Raw genomic sequence first — 20,202 nt, 5'->3', positions numbered from 1 at the left:
AAATTTTTTTATACCCAAAAACTTTTGTGTGTGTGTGTGTATCAGTTATATCATACAATAGTCTGTAGTTGTACAGCGAATTTGTGAGTATGATGGAGTGAATGCTGGGAAATGAAGGGTTTTTTCGAAAGTGTAAAATGGGACGTTGTTGTACAGGTTGTAAAAATAAAAGCCTTTTAAAAGTGATGGGGAATTTCATTTATTATATTAATTATTTATTTTAATTTTATAATAATTTTATTTTAATTTGTAAATTAGCAAATCACCATATTATTAGCATATTAGGTTGTCAGTATTTGTAGTATCTGTTTTAGTGTTCTAATTTCAGCATGCGTCCACTTTGCGTTCGAACAACAACACTGAGTTCCAGAGGTGTCAAGCAACAAAGTACAACTAGAAAAGGGCATTTCCTGAAGAAAATGCAAGTTTAATTGCTGCAGCTGAAGGATTGCTCTGAATTGCTGGAGAATCAGAGCAATTCAGAGCTTTGTATGCCTCTGTGTGTCAGCCTGTCGCCATAGTAACAGCAAAGGAGACCTCAAAAACCACTCCAACTTTGAGAGCCTTATGTGCAGAAACGATTCGGAATTAGGAAATTCTGAATACAAGTTTAATAGAGCAGCATCTAATGAGCGTTTCAAGACTAAAATGGAGTCTGTAGCTTTAAATTTGTAGGAGGAGATACATTTGGCAGATGACACCCCAGTAGGGTCGAGATCCCAAAGTATGAGTGTTTCATATAAATTTAATTTAAATTTAATTGTTGTTGTATACCTTTGATCAGAGGTAAACATATTAAACATATTAATATAACTATTTTTATTTTTTACAAGTACAATATTTTACTGTATAACTGGTTAACTAGTAACTTTTATACTGGAAATCTTGAAATATAGTAAACTTCCGGTGACGTAACTATTGCGACGTACGTACAGACGTTGTTTGTATGCTGGTGGTGTTCCGATGTGGCTAAAAAGTAGCCTATTGGGGTATATTGGTGACGAATGTAAGCGTGTATTTGTTTTTATATTAAAGTGTTTAAACGCGGTCTGAATTGGAATAGAGCAGAAAAGAAGACTTATCTGTTTATATTCAGTCGTAGCTGGTCTGAGGATTGCCTTTAGCTGTCAGGCTAAGAAGCTAACAGGGTCCACAATGGAGGGCAGTGCCAGCGTGAGGAAATCTTTGGCCGGGACTCTCGTACCCTCATCGGTCACAACTGTGGCTCTTCGACAACAACCCGAAGACAATGAGAAGGGAACGTTGAAGAGAAAAGTCCTCGATGAAGAGGAGTACGTTGAGGTAAATGGCTTTTGCTACTCTCAGAATTCAAGACGAGATGACCATGTTGTTAGCTCAAAAGCGTTACAAGAAGATAAAGGCTATATATTTTCTTAACAAAATTATTCTTGACGTTGAACGTTTTGTACTATTGTATAGTATAGTCACTTTGCAGTAATTTGAAGACTTATTCCCGAAGCTGAGAGTTGGGCAGGAAATACGGCTAATACGCTGAACACATAACGATATGACGCTGGACTAGCTAATGATAAGATAATCTTTTTAGGCCCCGTTCACACACACTGATGAAAAAATGTGGCTTAAGCAGGATTTGGCCGCATCCAGATCAATCCAGATGTGTTTTTTTCCGAGTGTGAACACCTCCAATCTGGCTGAATCCAGTTTGATTTCAAGCCGGCTAGATCCACCCTCGAGAGGTGTCACCTAGTGGTTTGGAGAACAGCAAACACGCTGGATGAAGCCGGATTGAGTGCGGACACAACTGTGTGCTAGCCAGATTTGAAAATAGGTCTGAACGCATCCAGCTTAAAGGCTGTCTGGGCTCAATCCTACTCTAGCTGGAATGACTTTCTCCAGTGTGAACGGGGCCTTAGGTGTAAGACTGATAATGATCAAGTTATGTCAGGTGATGCCCTAGATAAACAGATAAACATTATCTTGCTCTAATCGTGCACCTGTCTGCTTTGACAGAGTTTAGAGAAGATCATCCAGAGGGACTTTTTCCCAGATGTTACAAAATTGCAAGCACAGAAGGACTACCTTGAAGCAGAGGAAAATGGAGACCTTGGGAGGATGAGGGAAATATCCATCCGATATGGATCATCTTTGGCAAAGTCTACACCACAATCTTCAGCACCTTGTGAGTAGAATGAGATTAAAAAAGATCATTGCATTTCCATGCTGCTCCATGAGAATGACATCCATCGTATATTTTGTCAGACTCCCATGAATGTTATAATGTTGTTTAGTAATAATTTCCCCCCCTTTTTCTCATTTACAAGATGTGACTCCAGCTAGCTTTGAGACACCAGTGGGCCATGTAGGATCTCCCTCCTCCACTCATTGCAGTAAAGGTTTAGATGCAGGTAAGATTTAAGAGTTCTGTTTATTTACCACAATGATTGACTTAAAAATGATTGACATTAATGTAACTTTATCAATGTTCTGTTTGTAGAGGGAAAGGATGAGGACACGGAAGAGAAAAAATTGCCCAGTCTGGACTGTTTTCTTGCTAAAAATACCAGTGAGGATAATGCATCTTTTGAGCAGATAATGGATCTGGCAAAAGACAAGGAGAAACTTAAGCACGCCTGGTTATATGAGGCTGAGGCTGAGTTCAAAGAGGTATGTCTGTTTTATCGTAAGTTAAAGACACATCTCATGTGTAGCTTATAAAATTTGTGATATCCGGTGTATTTTTTTTTACATTTCTGACTTTCAGCGATCATCTGAAAGTCAGAAATGTATGAAACAATCCTGCTGTAGTCTATATTAAAAGAAAAAAATACTTAAAACATACATTTTTCTGATCTTTTTCTAGCGCCATGAGGAGAACCTTGCCCTACCATCAATAGAAAAGGCAGCACTTGAATGTGTCAAAGCTGGACTGGAAACATGGGAGTACAAAGCAAAGAATGCTTTGATGTACTACCCGGAAGGTAGGAAGATCGAACCTTGATGTTTGGATTTTTTTTTCTTAAGTAGAAATGAATCTGCTAGATAAGTTAATTTTTTCATTTGTGTTTAAACTAGGTGTTAAAGATGACGATGCTGTTTTTAAGAAGCCAAGGGAGGTAGTTCACAAGAACACTCGGTTTTCTGGAGACCCATTCAGCAAAGCTCTTAACAAGAGCCAGATTCAACAGGCTGCAGCTCTCAATGCACAGGTATATTTTAGAAATCTGACACATATCTGTTTATTAGAAATACTGGTATATGTTGCCTAATTTTGTCCATATATACAATTAAACTGTGGAATTTCTGAATCGTGTACCTAATGTACTCTGTTGTTCTGTGCAGTTCAAACAGGGTAAAGTGGGCCCTGATGGGAAAGAGCTGATTCCACATGAATCCCCAACAGTGAATGGATATGGTTATACAAGAACTCCTTCCCCTGCACCTGGTAAGTGGGTCTTATAAAATATACGTTGTCATTGTTATATTTGTGTTGTTGGAAATTCAGCAGACAAAAGGAAAAAACCAAAACGTTTTCTAAAATCTCCTTTCTCTGTGTAGGTGTATCTGAGTCACCTCTGATGACCTGGGGTGAGATTGAGAGCACTCCATTTCGTCTGGATGGATCAGACACCCCATATGTTGAGAGGAACCATGGTCCATCGTTTAAGGTGCAGAACCTTTACTAGGTTGTTGAATATTATTATTATTATAGGATGGAAATCACTGACAATACCTGTTGTCTCTAATAGATCCCAGAACCAGGAAGACGAGAAAGGCTGGGTTTAAAGATGGCTAACGAGGCTGCTGCTAAAAATCGTGCAAAGAAACAGGAAGCACTGAGAAAGGTCACAGAAAACCTAGCAAGGTAATATTACTGTTATCTGCATGTTTCCACTAAATTCGACCTAATGTTCCAGGTTGTGTTTTACACTACTAGTTTCCCACAGAATCTGTGCAGTTAGAACAAAGTTACTTCAGTGCACTAATGGATCTCCTCAATCTTTGTGTTGCAGTCTTACACCTAAAGGTCTGAGCCCAGCCCTCACACCTGCCCTTCAGAGGCTTGTAAATCGGACATCCAGCAAATACACAGACAAAGCGCTGCGGGCCAGTTACACCCCGTCACCCTCGCACAGAGTCATCAGCTCCAAGTCTCCCTTCACGGGCCCATCCACTCCTTCAGGAACACCAACACCAAACAAAGCCAAAACACCGAGCTCTCAGGACCTTACGTCACTAACAGACAATCTGCTGCAGCTTCCCAAGAGACGGAAAGCCTCAGACTTTTTCTAAGCGAGAGACATTTTTCTGCAGGAATTGTACAAAAAAAGATTTTTTTTTTTTATTTAACAATTTAGGCCCATATTTTTTTCCTCAAGCTAAAGAGCAGGTGTTCTTGATGGAAGACCGGATAACAAAATGTACAGCTCAGTTTCTAAAAATGTGTTTTATACAGTTAAATGATATTGCTCTCAAAATGAGTTCATGTTACATGTGAAATACAAATTCTGTGTAATTATTATTTTTGTTTGTGCAGAATTTCAGACATATAATAAGCTGCTTTCAGCGTGCAAACTTATACTGTCACTGGAACATGCTTAGATATTTCTCTTATAATCACAGTTCTGTACTTGTTTCTCATACATGTCACCATGACATTTGCAGTGTTTGTGTACACCACAGAAATTACTCACCTTGTGAGTGTTCTTGAATATAGTTCTTAGTTCAAAAAGCTCACTCGGCGTCAGTGAAAATGTTTCTTTTTGCCTTGTAGCTTCTTTACAAGCAGAGCTGTGCTCAGCATGTAAAGTCATGCAACCATTTTCTAAATGTATATAATTAAATGAGGGATTTTAGTCAAAAAATTGCCTGGTAGACATTATAATACCACCTACTGGTGGCAGAAAAGAACTGTGTATAATAACATTACACTCTTAATTACATGCAAGCTCAAAATACTTGGTCATACTGTTAAATGAATAGTTCAGCTAGAAATATCCCAACATGACCTCAGACTGTAATCTGAAATATTTAAGGTTATGAGGGTCAGATGTTCTGTTTTTTTTTTTTGTTTTTAACCAAATAAGGTTGTTCAACATGTGTGACAGAGTTGCACCTTCACCCTCACATGGTAGTCATGGCTCATAGGTCAGTGTTTTCAAAGCAAGGACGTCTTCTAGGAAATAAAACCAACTTTGTTTTGATTCTGTGGTGTTTGAATTTAAGTTTGATGCCATAATAGCAGTTACATAAGGTTAGTGATTTAATTCAGAAGTCTGAAACATTAAGAGTTAAGTCCTTTCTTCCCTTTGCTCCCCACTCATTCCCTTACTGACTGTACTGAAGACATGTTATCTTACTCAAACTGCTAAAACATCATTTACCTCCTGCTACAAAATACAGAAAATGTAAACTGATACTTTTGACAGATCGTGTTATGATACATCAGCAGGTTTCAAGGTCAATAAGCACCTGTAAGCACACATCTGACATGAATTAGTCCTATTGCCTTCGACTTTTAGGACGACAACAGCAACAGTTACTCAACCTTTGTGGTTGTATGGCTTGTGACACAGATTACTGCAGATGATTCTTAACACAAATCATGTGCACATGTACCGTGCTGTATGTCATGTCAGGAAGCTGCTCTTAAGGACTGGGGCTCTGTGTGGTGGATAGTCCTGGATTTTGACCTCACAAAGTCCAAGAAGGAAAGAGGAAGTTGGGCACACAATGCAGCCAGTGTTAATTTTTACAGATTATTTTAAATTATGTTGAACAGATTTTTATTATGGTGTTGATAAACTGCCATCACCGCCGCCCTGGTGTGGATGCCACCCGCTAAACACAGCCATTGATAACATGTATGATTGTTGTTCTGAACGGATGCGCGCACATACATTGGTTATCGTACGCCGCACGCAGGGCATAATCTGCTAAACTCCGCCCCTAGCAGCTCGTCCAGCTGAGAGCCTGTGTGTGTGTGTGTGTGTGATGCATGTTTGGGATTGTTGTGATGGGAGGCCGCAGCCATCTTGGATGAGCGCCGCTCCACAGCGAGCAGCAGGAGAGGACGGACGACGCTAGCGGTGGAGCCAGTTAGCTAATGTTAGCCGCTCGGCCAGATTAACCACTATTCCTGTCACTGTGCGCTGCGACTTCATGCTTCGTGGACGCTGTTTTCCTTCGTCTAGTGAAGCTTTAAGTGCATAAATATGGGCACGACTGGTGTTCAGACTTTAACGCTATAATTTCGGAGAGGGCGGCGGCGGCGCATATCCTCGGTATATATTTTAAATTTCTGGATAGAGGAGTTACTATGAATGGAGGATAAATGTTGCCGAAGGCTGACAGCAGCAGTTTCGTCCTCCTCTCTCTTCTCTTCGTCCTCACGTTAACGGACCCGCCACGGACAGGTAAATAAAAACACAAGTTGTTTTTCATGTGTGTACATTCTCGTTGACTCGAATAGAAAGTGAGAGAAACAGATTACAGCTGTAAAGCAGGAGGCGGCAGGTCCGGAGGAGAGGCCTGCAGGACGACCCCGGGACTCCGGTGGCTGTTAGACCGTTTCAGCGCTACTGCTGGACAGTTTGGAGGACCACTTTATTGTCGGCACTAATTCGTTTATAAAAAAGTGGCACAACTTAAAATGCAGTTTGCTATTATTACGCGAACATTTAAAGATTTATACCGTCCACACAGCCGCGATGTTCGATGTAATAATTTCCCTACACATGTATTTTTTGGGGGGAAAATTTAGATATAAAACTATTTTTCTAATCATCAATGGTGGTCTTATATGCAAATCTTTGAAAACAGTTTAGCCTTCATTACACTTCTTAGTCTCCTTTCCATTTGAAATGCATTACAGATTCACTCCTGCATCTCTAAACCTGGAACAGTTTAGACAGTGATTTATACTGTTCAAAGGTGCTTTTGTTTTATTTTTATGAAACGTATAAATCACAAAGACAGTGTATTGTTGGATTTGAGCTGCACCAGCAAAACACTTCATGAGGAAACGCACAGAATAAATACCATAATCATCATAATCATAACCACTTCCAGCACACAGTACTGCCCAGGCTGGGAAAATGCCAGTATTTTATCATCCAAACTGCGAAATTATGTTAAATTATTTGTAATAACTGAAAGTCTGAACTACTTTGCTTTGAATGCAAGTATTTATATAGCTTTACAGCAAATCTTTAAGCTGCACAGAGGGCAGATCGTCTTGTGGTTTCTTATAGGCCTGGTCTTGTGATCCCGACAATTGCTTGGACTAGAGAAACTGTTATCAGTTCCAGCCCATGGATAAACACATCGTTTTGTTCAATCCAAAGCAGTGACCTCGTACCCAGAGAGCACACAAAATACTGTGTGTGCTTCATGTTGTTTGTGTCCAGATTTGGTTCCTTAAAGAATATATTTCTTTCATTTACTAAAGGTGCAGAGGAGCAGATTCATGACTTGCTTAATGTTTTTTGTTGCTGTAACGTATGAAAAGTAATGGTTGTCCTTTCTGTGCACATTTCAACCCTGCACCCGATCCTTTGTGCCTGGGCTTAACTTAGTTTGTGCATGTTTTGAAACCTCAGTTCATTGTGTGAGTGATGATATTTTGCACAAGCTGCACAGGCTGTGTCACAGGGTGCTTTCTGCAGGCTTCACAAAGCTTGATACCCACATCACGTTTTTAGATTCACATTAACATGTGAAAATATCCAGGAATATTTTGGCACATTCATACTGCGTTCAGAATACTTGTGGGAAAAAAATAAAATAAAATAAAAATCCTCACAGGTTGCAGCTGCAGGCTGCTTATGCATATCACTATACAGCGTTGCTAATATGTTTAATATGTAGAGGAGGAAATGGGCATGACCAAATACACATGATAGATGTGGTTAGCATGCGATAGGTGCGTCTCCTGTGGTTGCTTTAAATTACTCCTGTGATACAGAGACTGCATTGTAGACCTTAAACTGGGTGAACTGCACACCCTCGCAGCCTGGATAAGATTGAAATACCTAAAATGTGCAAAAAGGCTCAAAATAGCCAAGAGTAGCAAACAGCTAAAAGTAAGCAGAGCGTTGTTTGACTTTTATAGACTTAAATCTTCCCTCCAGTTTGCACAGCCATTAACATGAACAACCAGTCAGCTGAACTTTGTTCATTGTCTGCCGGGTGAGCAACAAATCTTGCAGACAGCTAGTCAATTACAGTTTTACACTTTTGGTAGGTGTCATTCCTCAACAATCATCCTCTTAAAACCAGATGTGAAGCTAATTGTTTCCACTTTGATAGTTTTTTTGTTATAAGTAATAGGTTTTTAGATGGATTATTTCAGGCTGCAGCATTCTGATTTAGATGTATATATTCTTTAAAGATAATTTAAATTTTTTTTGGAACAGTATCCTTTGACAACACTGTGAATGTGGACTTCAGATGATGCAGACTGTGCACAGGGCTAGTTTGCAGTGCCATTGTACCTCTGTGGGACAGAGTCAGGGCATCCCTTTGTCGTTATTGTATTCTCCTGTTGGTTATATAAGAGATGCTGTGCAGAGGCTCACTTTACTAAGGGTAGCCAATGTTGACTCATTTCTAGACATGCACTCATCACAAAAAATTCAAAGCTTGTCAAAAAAGTAGCCTCAGTAAGAGAATTTTACCTTGCTTGGCCTTTGCTAAATAAAGACTGGCCCTGTCCTTATTGTCATGTTATGACAGATGCATTAGGGCAGTGATGTATTTTCTGGATGTGAGAGCAGCATTGAAGGATTGACTATCATCAAAGCTTGTGTGAGAAGCTCAGCTGGATGAATACTTAATACTCAGAAAGCAGATCGGAAACTGAATTTGAAGGGGATTCCTCTTTATCCACATCTATATAATTCATTTTTATGAGAACATAAAGAGAATTGCATGAGCTATAAACCATAAAGGGCAATTTCCTAGACCATAAGGGGACATGTGCAACACCTCCCCCAAACAGGCCAGTATAATAGGACCAACTATGAATCCAGTCCATGATGGTTTGTGTGCACCTCTGCAGGGGAATAAAGTCCCAGCCTTACAATTGTAATTTGTCAAGATGCAGTGTGTGGCATTTGTGTCAAGCATTACCTTGTGTCAGGCCCGTTGTGGTTAATTAAAAGCCATCAGTGGGCTTCTTCAAAACAAAACATCAACTGCTTTATCAATTGCATGCCAAAAAAAAGCTCTCTCAAAGGACATCTGACCAAACAGGCAGAGAAAGATGCACTTTTTATAGGACTGTTAAGTACTTCCTGTTAATTCAGATAGTAATAAAAGTGATGCACTTTAACATAAGGCTGTTACAAGTAGCATGTTTAATCCCAGCATGCTCCAGCTGTGTCTTTAGTATGTATCTAATAACTTATTTATTCTTCTGGATATATATAAATCATGAATGGATGTAGTCACAAATGTGTGAATGCATCAGAAAGCTTGCATTCAGCAGAAGTGTAATATATTTTCAGCTGGGTTTTGGTTGTTTGCTTCTTTGTCTTGGCATCAAGTGTCTTAGAGATTATCTCACATGACCCAAGATGGGTTAGTCAAACAGCTCTCAGTAAGTATCTACATTGATTATTAATAGCCCTTTCATATGTATTTTGGAGACACAGTCGCTAACGTTATCCATCATTTTGACACACATTCAGCCTTGATAGTTATACGGTCAGTCCCAGAAGGCTGAGACAGATCTATAATGCGTCTCAATCCACTTAGCCTTCACTAAGACGAGGTGACGTCCGCTGTGTTAGAGAGCTCTTAAAACACCTTTTGGCAGTGTGAGCTAGTTAACCTTGCAGGGTCGCTTTTTCTACCCAGTATTTCACAATTAGTTTCTAGGGATCTTTAAAGTTTGGCCTTGCTTGGTGGGTGTCATTCTAGCCTGAAGTCTGTGGGTTATAAGGTCACCTAACATGGTTGTTATACAGATGAAACGACAGCCTTTAAATAGCCCAGAGCTTTTTTTCCCCAAGTAAAAATAGTGTTGCCTTATTTGTCAGGTGTGTGGGTGTTCCGACAACAACCACCTGTAAACCAACAGACAGATGGTCTCATGTACCATTGCTAGTGGGGGATCATTGACATCTGTCATTGATCCCCCTCTGAGTTTGCTGTATAATAGATTTTTTTAGACAGCAGGATAAAACACTAGCTCTGATCAGTTTCTCAAGTTTAATTTATTTCTAAAAGACAGGATAGTCACACCATTGTTTTTATTTGTTTCAGGTCCACGGCTAGCTCTGGCAAGATTATTGTCAGGTAAGCAAGCAGTTTGTCTTCTAGTGTAGTTACTTTTATTTAGATTAGCAGTCGTCAAGAAGACCTTTGTATCAAAGGTTATTCCCTAAAACAAGACGATAACAGATCCATCGACTTTCTTCTCCCCTGATCAGTAGCATTGAGTTTGCTGATACACCTGTTGTTTCATGTGTGTTTAAAATATGGCCTGGAGACCTGCAGCACAGACTGTTAAGAATACTTAGATAGATTGAGAAAAAGTCTTTTGACAATAAAAATCAACCTGCTGTAGGTTCAAGGATGACCTCAACTATTATCTGAATATGTTGAATAAATATTCTTTGAATGCATCATTGTTTGATCTTTTGTTGTTTAATCCTTTTGGATATGATGCACGGTGCAATGATTAGCAACAGAGTGTGTCAACATCCAGCAACACAGAGAAAGCAGCAGCCTGGAATAAGTCTAACAGGAAAATGTTTACATTTCTGAACAAATCCAAACATATTCACCCACCAGCTGCTGTGGCTTGTGTCTGTCTTTGCTGCCTTAGTAAATGAGCTGAGCGGATATCAGGAAGGATGTAGTTAGACATATTTGTACACACTTTAGTGTCCAGTAGCTGCTGACTCGGTTCATTCCACAGGGTGCAGTGGTAGTGCTGGCAGTATTGACTCTGAATTCACCGTATTTGCTCCTGGTTGCTATCAGGGGTAGTAGCGACATTCAGTCTGTGTGTTTCATGCCATAAATTTTCACCTCATCATCATCTAACATCTTGTTTTATTAACTGCCTTGAAAGCTCTCACAGCTTCATTTTGTTCTGCGCCGGACTAGAAATGGTTTTCTCTTGTTTTTGGAAAGATCCTTAGTCACATGCTGCATGTTTGACCACATGAGCTCTCTTGTTGCATTTCAGAGCAACGCTGCAGCCCTGGGCAGTTTGCCTGCCGCAGTGGGAAGATGCAATGTATCCCAATGTCCTGGCAGTGTGACGGCTGGACAGCATGTGAGGACAAGAGTGATGAGATGGACTGTCCCCGTGAGTATAGCTCACTCATGCTCTTTTACAGCCTCTCTGTTACCTAAGGCTCATAACACAATTGATTTCATGAAAGAAAAGAACCCAGAATATTCTCACCTATCGAGTCACAGTCCAGCGACTCTCAATACAGGTGTGAATGCACCTTAAAGATGTCGTAGGATCCAATGAAGCCAGAGACATTTCAGTTAAACACACCACCAGAGCGACTACGTCATCCTTGTGGTGTGTGTTTAACACAATAGCAGTTCAATCCAGCTGACTGGCTTTTACCAAACAGCTCAGACATAGATTTAAATCTGCAGGTACAGAAAATCCTCCTAGTCCACCCACAATGAATCCAAATACAGGACTGGCAGCTCTGTACGGATGGCGTCAGATGGCAGAGGGAGGCATAGTTATATTCTGAGTGGCTGCACATGTGTCTATGTCTGTGTTTTTGTTTACTGTTAGTTGATCTCTTCAGCACTGCATAGATGTTACAGTGTTAAGCCTTTGACCAAAATCCTATTGTTTTCCCCTTAAATCCAGAAAAACCCTTATCCCTAGATCTCTGACCGCATAATGGGAATTATTGAAAGGATTGAGTACAGCATGTGACCTCCATACAGCAGTAGCTGTGCATGCTTTGGGGCCTGCCAACAACACTGTGTACCGATAGAGGTTTCACACTGGAGTCGATTCATTCATGAGTAAAGCCGCATTTTTATTACAGTCAGAACCACTGACTGCTAAAGAAGAAACTTCCTGGCCAGGCTGGATCCAGAAAACTATTTCCTATTGGGGTTAGCAAACAAAGTTGTGAAATGTACTACAAATAAATCCTCTAAATAAATCTATAATATACTATTGCTCTAATTATGTTTTTGATAGAGTTTGTAGTGTAATTTGTTAGTTTCTTTTTCACTGTTGTTGTGTTTTATAACCTGTTATTCCTGCCTTTCCTTCTCTTGTCAACAGTTATACTTTCACATGGAGTCAAGTGACAGATATTATTGTTAAATTACTGTTAAAGCCCCTGTCCATACAAGCAAAAACACATTTCGGTGCATGTGCATTACAAACCAATATTAAGCAGCTTTAACCTTAAGGCCATGTTGGCCAGTCAAAGATGTTCCTTGTTTTTAAATATTACACGTTTCCATTCACTTGCATAAGCAATCCCCCTGGGATTAATAAAGTATTTAAACAGATCCATCATGACATTTAAGTGGGGCTAGGTTGTGTTGTATGTAGACAATGCAGGTTTGTTTTCCTGAGTTTAGATTTTAATCTCTCTAAATGTCTGCACATTCTGCAAGGGTCAGTTCCCCTTTTAATTTCCTCAAATTTGTGTCACCTTCCGTTTTGTTTTGCACCCTCATCGACCTTCATTTCTTTTTTTTCTTTTCTTTTTTTCGCAGCTATAAAGGAGGAGAGGTTTCGTTTTGGTAATGGATATGACCAGGTAGAAGATGTCATTGGTGTGGCCCAGCCTGTGCGCTTCAACAGTAAGCCCCTCACTTCACTCTCAGCAGGTTTATTTTAGTCCCATCATAACATTGTTGCATCTTTGTGCACCCCAGCTACATCCGCAATATTCTCTCCTATCCACAGAGAAATGTCCCAGTGGGTGGCACCACTATGAGAAGACAGCCAGCTGCTACAAGGTATACCTGAGGAATGAGAACTACTGGCAGGCTGTTGATACATGTCAGAAAGTCAACGGCTCATTGGCTACATTTGTGACCAATGAGGAACTGCAGTTCATACTAAAGATCGAGGTGGACTTTGATGACAAAGTGTGTGAGCGCAGAGACCAGTGCAAGTGAGTTATTGCTTTTTATTTATCCTTTAATTACACAGAAACTGTTTGCTGTCATGTTTCAGTTCAGCCTGTAGACATAAAAAGCTTTTTTAGTGTACTTTTGCAAGTCATTAAACCCATGCTCTGTACTTGTTGACCTTTTTTTAGTTCTAAGAATTTAATCTACTACACAGACAGACAGATGCTCACTGGTAGCAGGCCATCTAGTGGTCAATATTAGTTACTGCATTCACTCTGTAAAAGTAAACATTGTAGTAATTTGTGCTTTGAAACTCTTTCAGGTTTTGGGTGGGCTATCAGTATGTGATTACCAACCAGAACCACTCCTTGGAGGGTCGCTGGGAAGTAGCATACAAAGGTGCTCAAGATTTTAACAACAAATAGACTCATTGTTTCTGTGGTGTCATATGAGTGTGCTAAAGTGTAAAAGTGTGTTTCTCAACAGGAGCGATGCAGGTGTTTTTGCCACCAGAGGGGCTGACAAACTTTGGAGAGGCTTCTCCCACCCAGGACAATGTCTTCTGTGCACAGCTGCAGCGCTTTCAGTTCAAAAACATGAATGAGCGCGGCCTGCACAGCTGGCACGCTGAGAACTGCTACAAGAAGTTCCCATTTCTGTGCAAGAGGAGTATGTGCTCATTTGTGCCATAAGAAAGGTCATGACTGTTGGAGTCACATGATTCTGGGACTAAAACACATTGATTTCTCTCACAGGGCAAACATGTGTCGACATAAAAGACAATGTTGTAAATGAGGGCTACTACTTCACCCCAAAAGGAGACGACCCGTGTTTGAGCTGCACCTGTCATGACGGCGAGCCCGAGATGTGTGTGGCCGCACTGTGTGAGCGGCCACAGGGCTGCCAGCATTTCCGCAAGGATCCAAAGGAGTGCTGCAAGTTCACCTGCCTGGATCCAGGTACTGCAGGGTCCTGACAAATTTTGTTATGAGGGACAGTGTTTCAGAAAAATCAATTTGTCACTTCAGGAATGAAGGAATTTTTATTTTGTGATTTTTTTCCCCCTCTTTTAGGTGGAAACAGTCTGTTTGACTCGATGGCCAGCGGGATGAGACTGATTGTCAGCTGCATCTCGTCCTTCCTCATCCTCTCTCTACTGCTCTTCATGGTGCACAGACTACGTCAGAGAAGACGAGAACGCATTGAAACACTGATTGGAGGAAACTGTGAGCATTCCACATTCACTGTGCAATCTTGATTTTAGCTTTAGATAAATGAATTGCAGTAAATAAGTTCTGTTAATTTCAGGAGGTGTGAGTCTTCCACTTTGCTCCTCCTTCATGCTGTCTTTCCATACAAGTCTGACTGTTTTTATTTCCTCAGTGCATCACTTTAACCTTGGAAGACGAGTTCCAGGCTTTGACTATGTCCCGGATGCTTTTGGCACTGGTCTTACTCCTCTGCATCTGTCTGATGATGGAGAAGGAGGTGCTTTTCATTTCCAAGAGCCTCCTCCACCATATGCAGCCTACAAATACCCTGACATCCAGCACCCAGACGACCCCCCTCCTCCATACGAAGCCTCCATCAACCCAGACAGCCTCCTCTACGTGGACCTCGGTAGGCGCACATCCTTTGTCTTGTTGTCTAAGGATCCCATCATGTACTGAGTGTTAAGCTCTTCCTCTCTTCTCTTTGTTGTTGCTGTCAGGACACCGTGGGGTTTCCATGGTGCCGAGCCAGATCAACGCCATGGGAGACAGGCTCCAGGCCGATATTCCCCACGCCTCTGGTCCTGTGCCAGACTCAGCACCAACCTCTCAGGAGAGGGAGGACTCCATAGATAGCAGCACCCTTCTGGTGGGGCCTGACACACCAACAGATGGCCACGCCCCCACTCCCATGCCTACAGACTGCACCTCCCTCAGCACTGTGGTATAGGACTGTGGGTGGACAGCAGGGAGCATCACCCGGATATTACCCGCTGTTTTAGGAAAGTGTGTTCTGTATTAGAAGCGGACGCAGCAGACTGTCAGAAATGCCGACTGCAGAGATGAGAGTTTAAGTTTGTACAGACATATCAGAAGGGGGAGCAGCTCATGTTTTTTTGAGGTGTCACAGCGACGGGAGGATTCTGCCCGTCTACGACGCTGTTGCAGCTGCCCTTCCAAGTGTTGTTTTTTTAAGACACTGGCATCTGAGGACTGTTTTTGTACAGAGAGGAAAAAAGACTGCACTTTTACTTTTAGCGCTGACTGAGCAAAGCTTTTGAAACAGAATTAGCCTGAGCGGTCGAGAAGCCCTGGTGTAAATACCCCCTCAGGTCTGTGCCCGTCAAAGCTGTAATACTTTTGTGTGTCAGTCTAGCACACAACGGAAGCCAGCTGATGTTTTTCCTGCATTTTTTTTGTTTTGTTTGTTGTTTTCAAATGGACTCTCTGTCGGTCTCCAAGCTATAGTAACATTCTTATCCACCGTATCTCTTCATAGCACGTCTGGGAGCTCGATGTTTGCCCGCTCATAAGAATTTTCTATGTCCTCACCGTTCTTGGTCTGATCCATGATGCTGTCTTCCAGGTTTATAGCACATGTTTGCAGCTAAAAATGTTTTGTAGTTAAGATGCTAACCTTGCAAGAAGGTACAGTTAGTTTACCGCTGAAGGGGTTTTTATCAGGCAATGCTGACGCAAGGCATTATTATCAAAGAATGTTGTGATACTGATGAATATGAGTTTGGTATTGTGTTCTTTTTGATAGTAATTTATAACTGCAGGTTGTAGACATAGGCAGATTTCCCTCTTGATCAACAAAGCGAAGACAACTTAGAGTGTATATGTGTTGGATTATGGATGGTCCCATTATTTATATTTGGAAAGAATTGGGTTTCATAATCATGCATTGTGGCGTTTTCATTAACTCTTTGCAGGATTGTTTTGTATTTGCATAATGAGCTGCTTCAATCCCTTTTTTCAATAGTTTGGAAAAGAACTGATCAGTTGTCACATTTGGACGCTGCCCCTCCATGATGAGTTTTTTTTTTTTTTTTTTTAGCCTGGCCACACCTATGTGTGGATCTTTTTAACTTTTTGATGTTGATGGGTGTATTCTTTTTTTTTTCCTCAGTTGGATTGACCTGAAAAGATCGACCCTTTGGTATGATGACAATCGTTCGATTCACTCATGGATCGGTTTTTGTAAAGCCTGATGGAGTTAGATTGTCTGGACCTGATCTGAGTTGACCCACAGCCACCAGCATCCCAACTGCTTATGATCTGCCTCAAAAAAAAAGAAGAAAAAGAAAAAAACAGCTGTAAAAGTGTGACTGCACATCTGTGTATCTCATGTTTGAATGTACTGTATGATTTGTATGTTTTTTTTTTGGCATTGACAATCCACAGTGGATTATCCAGCAAACAGAATCTCATGAAATATGGACAAAGAGTTAAAAAGTGTGCATGTGTTTTTAGGAGGTGGTGTACCTCTTTGGATTTTTTTTTCATCTTGTTTGTTTGGTTTTATTTTTTAAATATGCTTTCCGGACCTGCGGTGCATGTTTTATCTTTTGGCATGCTGAGAGATTTTTCTTTTGATGGAAACGGTTTCAGCTCAACAGTGTGTCCTGTACAGTAGGCTCAAAGGCTCGTGCATATAGTTTTATATCTCAGTATGCACTGAGAACCTTTCCCATGACCCAAATGGCTTTATTTACACTGTAGTTTCTGTGCTAGACTATGGTGGTGTGCGAAACAATAATTTCTTTTCTGGGTTTCAAATACTTTACGTGTAAAACAACTAATGCTACATTTCATTGTCCTTTATTTGATAAGCCTTTTAAATGTTAAAAAAAATGCTTCATTTGCAGGGGAGCTTGTGTTTTTCTGAGGTAGATGTACATCTAATCAAATGCCAAATAAATTGCACCATGAAGGACGACTCATGCGTCAGTGGCTGTGAACACACGGTGAACTTTTTTTTCGTTGAATCTCATCAATCACGACATTTAGCTGGAGGAAATCCCTCCACCTGCTGTGACCAAATGTCAGAAAGAGGATTAAGGTGGGATGCAGGGGAAATCCCCCAGCAGTGGGAGCGAGGTTGTGGTTGAATCCAATCCACAGCTATCAGAAGATTCAGATAATTTAAAGAAAGTGGATATAGTGCACCTCGCAGTGACTCATAAGGCAGTAGGCGGAGCAGAGATAGTGATACCCAGCTGGGGAGCATTGCCGGTGGAGAAAAGAGTCTTTGTTTGCATGGGCCGAGTAGTGACAGACTCACATAATCTATGCCTGGATGAGAGAGACATGACACTTAAACTCTGAGCTGTTCACTCAAGGCAGCCATAGAATAGAATAAAGGAGATGTTTAAATATCAAAGTATGATTTTTGACTGGCAGTAGTTTAGATTTCATTCTCAAAATTGGACCACATTATTGCTATAATTTATGTGTATATTACTGGGGGGGCATCGGTGGATTTTTTTATTTGCACCTTCAAACTTATCTATACATCCTCTTTATACTAAGTCATATATATTCTGTTCACTTCTAATTCAACCTGCCACCACATCCTCTGACTTTCCCATAAGATGAATGGGGCTTGTTACTAGTCACTGGGCATCTATGCTGGCAGCAGCAGAGTGGGAGAGGGAGGGAGGAAAGGAGGGGGGGGGGGGATGTCCTTGCATCAATGAGCCCGTTGATCAGAAAAGACCAGCACACTGGTAATGACACAGTTCACCGATCAGATCAGGAGAAAATAAAACTCGGCTTTCACCTCCCTTCCTATTTAAGCAGGACTTGCACCCGGGTTTGTTTTAGTCTACCTCAGATACTGACACCTGTCTGTGCGGCGGGGATCCTACGATGATTCGGACTGCAGCTCTCCTGATGATTGTTGTTTGTTGCGCTGATTCAGGTGAGGCTCCTGCCAAAGTTTGTGTTCAGTTCAAGGTCATCAAAAAATTGTCAACATCATGCTGTTTTCGTTCCAGATGACTACTGTTACAATGAGCCACACTGTGGTAAGTAACTACTTTTTATCATTATTATAAAGCAACATTTATAACGGCTTTGAAAATCAATATGTAAAATTTAACATCCATTGAAAACACAAATTCTGTTTAGTAAAATCATTGGACTCACTGCCAGAGAAACATGAAGGAATGATTAGGTGCTATTGGGTCATGACTGTGTCTGTATTGATGAAACTGACCTCTGTCCTCATTATTGCTGATTAATGGCTCATTACAGATTATACAGAGATAAAATATGTTTATCTGTCCACAGTGTTGGGAGGATCAAATGGTAAAAGTTAAACTTAAATGTAATTTATTATGAATTGTGTAGAAGAAATTCATGCTTTTTTTGCTCAGTATTAAGTTAGAAACACGAAATGACAATAAAGGTATACCTTTATCTTCAAATAAAATGACTTTTTCTACAGCATGAAACATTACACTGATGACTTTTCAATCTGAACCCACATAGATTAGCTGAGTAAGGTCAGGTGATATGGTCCATTGACCCACTATATGTACTTCTTTCTTGTTTTCCTTTGTTTTCCACAGTAACCTTTGTCCTGTGTGTTAATGTGGGTTCTTCTCCATCCTCAGATCCTTACTCCTGGGGAGACACGTTCCCCTCGTGCCACCCTTTACTTGAACACCATCACTCTCCCATCAATTTGGACCATCACATGACCAGAAACGACTCTCTGGGACCTTTACATCTTGAGGGCTTTGATGTGATCCAATCAGGCCACTGGACGCTGAAAAACGACGGGCACTCTGGTGAATACGCTGCAGATAACACTCACGGAGGGTGACTGTTGAGTCAGAGATGACGTGTGTTGTTGCTTTCAGTCGTGCTGCAGGTCGGCAGTGGGATGGAGGTCAGTGGCGGAGGCCTCACAGATTTGTATCACACCATCCAGCTGCACTTCCACTGGGGAGGCCCGGCCAGCAATGGCTCCGAGCATACAGTGGACACACGCAGATACCCAATGGAGGTACAGTATGGTCAGTAGACAGCTCTACACTGTCATGAGCCGCCTGTCCCAGCAAGCCGGCGCAGTGCAGACTTCCCTTAATGTCTCTGTGCTCTCTTCCAGATGCACATAGTCAACATGAAGTCCATCCACCCAAACATGTCTGCAGCCTTGGAGGACCCGACGGGACTGGCTGTTCTCGGTTTCTTCATTGACGTCAGTTCATTTGTGAAGCTGGCCCTGGATGTGTGATCATTTCTGTGCTTATTTTGTGATTTTTTTGCAGGTTGTTTATGCAGAAAATGTGCACTTTGGACACATATCACAGAGATTGTCCTCTGTGGCTTACAAAGGTTAGAGGGAACATAAAGACATTCTGCTGCTGCTTCATGTTCTTGTCACTGTGTTCTCATTATGGCTCTGCATCACTCCACAAGGCCAAACAACTAAAATCAAGCCATTTCCGCTGATGAGCCTTCTGCCGAAGCACAACATGAGTCAGTATTACCGCTACTATGGCAGCCTCACAACGCCTCCATGTTCTCAAGTGGTTGTGTGGACTGTGTACGAAGTCCCCATCTACATCTCATGGTCCCAAGTATGTCTCATTTAAAATCTATTTAAAAAAAAAAGAAGAAAAACCTTTAAACCAGACTGCTGAAAAAAGACAAACTGTTTTTGTTCTCTCCTCAGCTGGCTCAGTTTACCTCACAGATCTTCTCCACAGAGGAGGATGCTGAGCAGGTGACTCCTCTGCAGAACAACTTCAGGCACATCCACCCGACCTTTAGTCGCATCGTCTCTGCCTCCAAAGACGCCAAAATCCTCAAAGGGGCGGCTGGTCAGCCCTTCAGGTCAGCTGCACCAGGGCTTCTGCTTTCAATCCTTTTGCTGGGAAGCTTTATTTTTTATTTATAAAACAATAAAAAAGAAAAAAAAAAGTTGATAAAAGAAAAAAAAAATTGTATTTAGATCATTTAGGTGACATTCTGTGGTCTTATTTGAGTTCTCACATACACTCCAGCAGAGAAAACAAGCTGTGAAGAAGAGTACTGTAAATCTTATTTAATGTTTATTTAACTCCATTAGTGCATTGCTAACATGTTATCTGAAGTATGATTAACATTATTACAAGATAAAGATAAA

General features: G+C 41.1%; 3 protein-coding genes across 4 annotated transcripts; all 3 read left to right on the top strand.

Annotated features, from left to right (window-relative positions):
- The first annotated feature begins 897 nt into the window (after positions 1–897).
- ess2 (ess-2 spliceosome associated protein) lies at positions 898–4,309 on the top strand. Its single transcript, XM_028417759.1, has 11 exons — positions 898–1,006; positions 1,097–1,302; positions 1,993–2,161; positions 2,304–2,387; positions 2,477–2,646; positions 2,843–2,960; positions 3,055–3,188; positions 3,322–3,424; positions 3,538–3,647; positions 3,729–3,844; positions 3,993–4,309. The coding sequence occupies exons 1-11, from the start codon at positions 964–966 to the stop codon at positions 4,270–4,272; spliced, it is 1,533 nt and encodes a 510-aa protein (XP_028273560.1). The 5' UTR covers positions 898–963; the 3' UTR covers positions 4,273–4,309.
- A 1,662-nt stretch (positions 4,310–5,971) lies between these two features.
- On the top strand, positions 5,972–17,001 carry dgcr2 (DiGeorge syndrome critical region gene 2). Of its 2 annotated transcripts, XM_028417757.1 has the most exons (11): positions 5,972–6,395; positions 10,249–10,281; positions 11,180–11,302; positions 12,706–12,792; positions 12,899–13,109; positions 13,391–13,467; positions 13,555–13,737; positions 13,824–14,027; positions 14,142–14,294; positions 14,452–14,688; positions 14,780–17,001. In XM_028417757.1, the coding sequence occupies exons 1-11, from the start codon at positions 6,314–6,316 to the stop codon at positions 15,007–15,009; spliced, it is 1,620 nt and encodes a 539-aa protein (XP_028273558.1). In that variant the 5' UTR covers positions 5,972–6,313; the 3' UTR covers positions 15,010–17,001. The 2 variants fall into 2 exon arrangements, with proteins under 2 accessions (XP_028273558.1, XP_028273559.1); XM_028417758.1 differs by lacking the exon at positions 10,249–10,281 and having other exon boundaries at positions 5,973–6,395.
- An 800-nt stretch (positions 17,002–17,801) lies between these two features.
- car15 (carbonic anhydrase 15) lies at positions 17,802–19,974 on the top strand. The gene is made up of 8 exons (XM_028418327.1): positions 17,802–17,985; positions 18,062–18,091; positions 18,683–18,859; positions 18,932–19,077; positions 19,180–19,272; positions 19,343–19,409; positions 19,494–19,654; positions 19,750–19,974. Exons 1-8 carry the CDS (start codon positions 17,934–17,936, stop codon positions 19,972–19,974), a joined length of 951 nt encoding a protein of 316 aa, XP_028274128.1. The 5' UTR covers positions 17,802–17,933.
- Positions 19,975–20,202: the final 228 nt, after the last annotated feature.

The sequence above is a fragment of the Parambassis ranga genome, chromosome 12 (assembly GCF_900634625.1).
Source record: "Parambassis ranga chromosome 12, fParRan2.1, whole genome shotgun sequence".
Lineage (NCBI taxonomy): Eukaryota > Metazoa > Chordata > Actinopteri > Ambassidae > Parambassis > Parambassis ranga.
The sequence above is the reverse complement of the archived record's forward strand: the minus strand, read 5'-3'. Positions and strand labels throughout refer to the sequence as shown.